We start from the raw sequence: 4,469 nt of genomic DNA on the forward strand, positions 1-4,469 counted from the left end.
TTCCCCTGCGGTGTCAGGTTCACCGTCGGCGGGCGCGTGACGGCCGCCCGTACCCAGGGCAGCGTCCAGCGGCCAGGTCCGGCCAGCCAGCGCTCGCTCCGCTGCACCACTACATTTCACTACACTCCCCCCCGATCCTGATCGCAACCAACAGACGCTAGTGCTCACATCACACGCTAACAACGCTCATACGTAGGTATCTAAGACATCGCTCGGCACGGGGTCTCCGTACAACTGCGTGACAGGCCGAGCCCGCGTACCTCGCCTCGGCCCAGCCTCTGTGTCACTCGCAGCTTCCTCCTGTTGGTCTTGCTGGTCGTCTCGGTCATGCCGGTCGATGGGACACCGTACAAAGCAGGGCTCCTCATCCCCAGAAACTGGTTGCTCTGCCTCTGCGGAAACTGGTTGCTCTGCCTCGTCTGCACGCGGACGCAGATGACGGACATGCCTTGGTACACCGTCAACTTCGACAGTTTGCGGTGACACCACACCAGTCACCACTCCCCTGCCATACTGCTCGTCACAGCGTGCTCTCGGTGATTTCACCCAGACAGCATCTCCGACGTGGTAGCGGCTCTCCTGCTGTCCATCGTCCCTCATTGTCGGAACGGGGTCGACGTCTTTCACTCGGACGTCGTACCGATACACCATACCAGCAGGTGTCGTAGCTTCAGTGACATCGTCCTTCGGCGTTGTATTGTACCTGTATACTGCCTCTGCCACCCCACATTTCGCTCTCGTCGCAATCACCTTTATGGAGCGATGGTTCCTTTCGACGACTCCGTTCCCTGACGGCACATGCGCCGCCCTGTATCGTACTGCGACGTTCCAGTCGTTGGCGAAAGCTCTAAACGCCCTGCTGTGGAAGGTGGTGGCATTGTCCAGCAACATTTCTGCCGGCGGTCCCCGCTCGCAGAATATCGCCGCCAGCTCCGCAATGACGCATGCGGCGGTCTCGTACCGCAGGAGACGCCAGATCGCAAACCTGGATGGGCCGCAATCCACCACCGTTAGGTACAGACACCCATGATGGTGAGTCACGTCGACGGCGACTCTGTCCCACGTGGTGTCGACCTCCAGGCGGCCTTCGCGCCACTTTTCAGGAGCGGGATCAACAGACCTGCACGTCTGACAGGCCGACACCACGGCCTGCGCAAGTCGTCTCGTAGCGAGCTTGTTCGCCCTCCTAGCGAAGTATAGCGTCCTCCGGACACCAGGATGACCAGAAGCGTGGTGAATTTGGGTCACCTCTTTCACCAGCCTGTCGGGGTCGTCTCCGTCTCCCACAGCGCATGCTGCAGCCTCCTCTTTGCACATAAGCACCCGTTGCCAGGCGTCCGGCACTCTCGTCAGTGCGTCCGCTTTGTTCTCAGCCGACGAGACACACTGAACATTCACGTCCAGCTCGTACTCGTCCACGAGCATCCTGAGGGTGCTTAGCCTTCTTCTTATCAACATTTCAGAGGCAGCTTTCGTCTTCAGTCGGGCCCTGCCACTGAGGAGGTCGGTCATCCAGTGGTACACCGTCCGTGAGTCAGTCATCAACCGGACTCTTTCCGCGCCCCACAGGATGGCCATGTTCACGCCTTTCAGGGCCGCGTCTAGCTCTGCCATGTTGATGTGTTGTACTCCATTGTCGGGGCGAAGCCAGCTCCCGTCTTCCACTACTTCGTCACCCACTTCAACAACTACTCCCATGGCCAGAGCACTGGCATCCGTCCACACTGTGATTCTGTCGCCCTTCACATCCCACCGTCCCCTGGCAGGATCCTCTGCTCTGACCCGCTTCACAATTTCGTCCATTAGACGCTCCACGTCCGGGTCGTCAATCTCGTCGTCCCAGCCACTTGCTGCTCTGTTCGCACGTCGTTTGAGGAGCGAGGTCGCCGGCCGCAGCCAGCCGCACACCGGAAGGTGCCCCGTCAGCTGCCCGCAGAGGGAGAACACTTTCCGCTTTGTCACCGGTCCGGCAACTTCTCGGACATCATTGTCTCTCTTCCACATGAGTGCGCCTTGCTCCCCCCAGACTCGGAGGCCGAGAATCCGAGCGCCTTCCTGTGCGCGAGCGGGGTCCTTACACTCGAGACCGAAGGCTTGAAGGTGCTCGGCCACCTTCTCGGCCGACATTACCTCCTCGTTGACCAGAACGTCATCGACATACGACGATACTGCCTTCTCCACGTTCTTGTCCTGCTTCGCCACTGTCTCCAGAACCGTCTTCATGACTCGGGGTGCCACATTAAGACCATACCCAAGTCTCGTCAGACAGTACCTTTTGTTTTTGAACTCGATTGTCTGATAGGGCCACAGTGACTCCTCCACATGTATCTGAAGGTACGCCTTCTTCAGATCCAGGAGTGCCACTTTCTCACCCGTTCGGCGCCATTCACGAAGTTTCTCACTGCACACGTCAACGTCCGCCGTGAACGTGTCGACGTGAGTGTTCATTTCCCGGAAGTCAAGGACCGGCCGCACTTTCGCCTTGTTCTCTTGAACCACAGCCATTAACGGTATCAGCCCTTTGGGAGCGCCATGCTTTTCTTCGTCGTACTCCAGCAGCCACCCGTTCTCGATCCACGTCTCCAGCTCTCTCTCATAGTCCTCTCTCGCTTCATCCGTCACATGGTACTCGCTCACTCCGTTTTTCAGTTGATCTGGCGGTTTCTTTCCCGACCACTTCCACTCGACAGTCCAGCGCCTTTCCCTCGCATCGAACACGACTCGAAAGTCCTCCTTTTCCACCGCTAGGTCCACGGAGCCTCCTGCTCCGGCGCACACGTCTCCCTCGCCTGCAAATCGCACATCAGTAGAAGAACGCACGGTCACACCCCCAAGAGCTTTCACACCATCCATTCCTAAAATTGCACCGAAACCCAGCGGCTTCACCGCTACAACCAACGCATCAAGCACTACAGCATCACCCCCAGGTACCCCAACATCGGTTTCAGCCGTGCCCGCACAGTCCACTCTCTGACCACTAACTGTCACCATGGACACAGAACGCCTCTTCCACTCGGCGCAGAGCGACGAATGAACCACCGTTCTGGTACATCCCGTGTCGATCAACACCTCACACAACACCCCGTTCACATTCAGGTGTCTCGTTGGTAGTGCGCCGCTCCATCTTAATCCCGAGAGGAGGCCGGCACACGATCCTCCTCTCTCTCCGCGTTTTCCGGACACCGAGCTGCGATGTGACCAGTCTTGTCGCACCGGAAACACCGGATTTCGCGGGGGCCAGTGCGGGCCGAACATTCACGGGCGAGATGCCCCAGGCGGCCGCACGTAAAGCAAGGTCCGCGCTCTCTCCTGCCGCTACTAACGGTTCGGCCGCGATCCCGACCACCTGGTGACTCTTTGACCAGCGCGGCTGCCGCCTCCGATGCGCCGTTCTCCTCTCGCAAGATGGCGCGAGCCCTGTCCACCACCTCCGAGAGCTTTAACGACTCCATGCGCGCTCCAGCTCGCAGTATCTGCCTGGTAGAGTCCGGCAGACCTGCCACAAAGGCACACCCCAGGCCCTCGTCCGACATTCCTCCGAACAGCGTCGCAAGCTGCTGCAGCTCCGCCAAGAAAACATCAACTGTTTCCCCGGGGCGGAGACGGCGGGTGCTGAACTGCTCATACGCAGCGTATTTATCCACCGCAAACGCACGCTTCAGCGCATCCTTGAGCTTCACCACGTCCTTCCTGTCAGCCTCCACCAGCTGCCGATACACAGCAGATGCTCCTCCTTTCAGCCGCAGGGGTATCACCAGCGTCTGCCTCACTGGCGGCTCCTGCAGCCCGCACACTAGCTCGACCTTCTCCAGCCAGTCGAGCACGTCACCGGAGCCGTCGAATTCCGGAATTAATTTGACATCAAAACTGGCCATGATATTAGGTGCCGAAATAGCTTGTAGGAGTTGTCTCTGATCACCACAGTTCGTCCGCCCGGCAAATTCAAAGGTCTCAAGAAAAAAGTGAGTATTCCAAACTTACAAAAGTCAGACAAAGCACGGTCTTCTGCACCACCTCGGCCACACCACAGAACGCTCAACAACACCTTCCAGTCTCAGCCCTGACTCCCGACTGACTCAGCCTCCTAATCCCGAACAATGGCCGGGCGTGCCCTCCGCCCCCTCCCCTGCGGCGTCAGTTCACCGACCCCATTCCCCTGCGGTGTCAGGTTCACCGTCGGCGGGCGCGTGACGGCCGCCCGTACCCAGGGCAGCGTCCAGCGGCCAGGTCCGGCCAGCCAGCGCTCGCTCCGCTGCACCACTACATTTCACTACACCAAGCATTTAGCGTCACCTATCAAAGCTAGACTCTGCCATCTGATCATGTAAGCGGTGTAAGCGTTAGTTCTTCCCCTGACGCTAGGTGTCGCGCAGCTCTTCTCGTTCTGGATGGCATTTCCGGAAAAGTCTGTACTGTCGCCTCTTGTGAAATTTTCCACCGAAGTGACCTTCATCAGTGTTGTGTCGCAA

At 58.8% G+C, this 4,469-nt stretch overlaps 1 protein-coding gene across 1 annotated transcript; it reads right to left on the minus strand.

Moving 5' to 3' along the window:
• Window positions 1-200: 200 nt before the first annotated feature.
• Window positions 201-3,875, minus strand: LOC122387955. Its single transcript, XM_043378663.1, has 3 exons — window positions 3,344-3,875; window positions 1,249-2,789; window positions 201-419 (listed from the first exon to the last, which is right to left on the minus strand). Exons 1-3 carry the CDS (start codon window positions 3,873-3,875, stop codon window positions 201-203), a joined length of 2,292 nt encoding a protein of 763 aa, XP_043234598.1.
• Window positions 3,876-4,469: the final 594 nt, after the last annotated feature.

This window comes from Amphibalanus amphitrite, unplaced genomic scaffold (genome assembly GCF_019059575.1).
Source record: "Amphibalanus amphitrite isolate SeventyFive unplaced genomic scaffold, NRLGWU_Aamphi_draft 000304F_arrow, whole genome shotgun sequence".
NCBI lineage: Eukaryota > Metazoa > Arthropoda > Thecostraca > Balanomorpha > Balanidae > Amphibalanus > Amphibalanus amphitrite.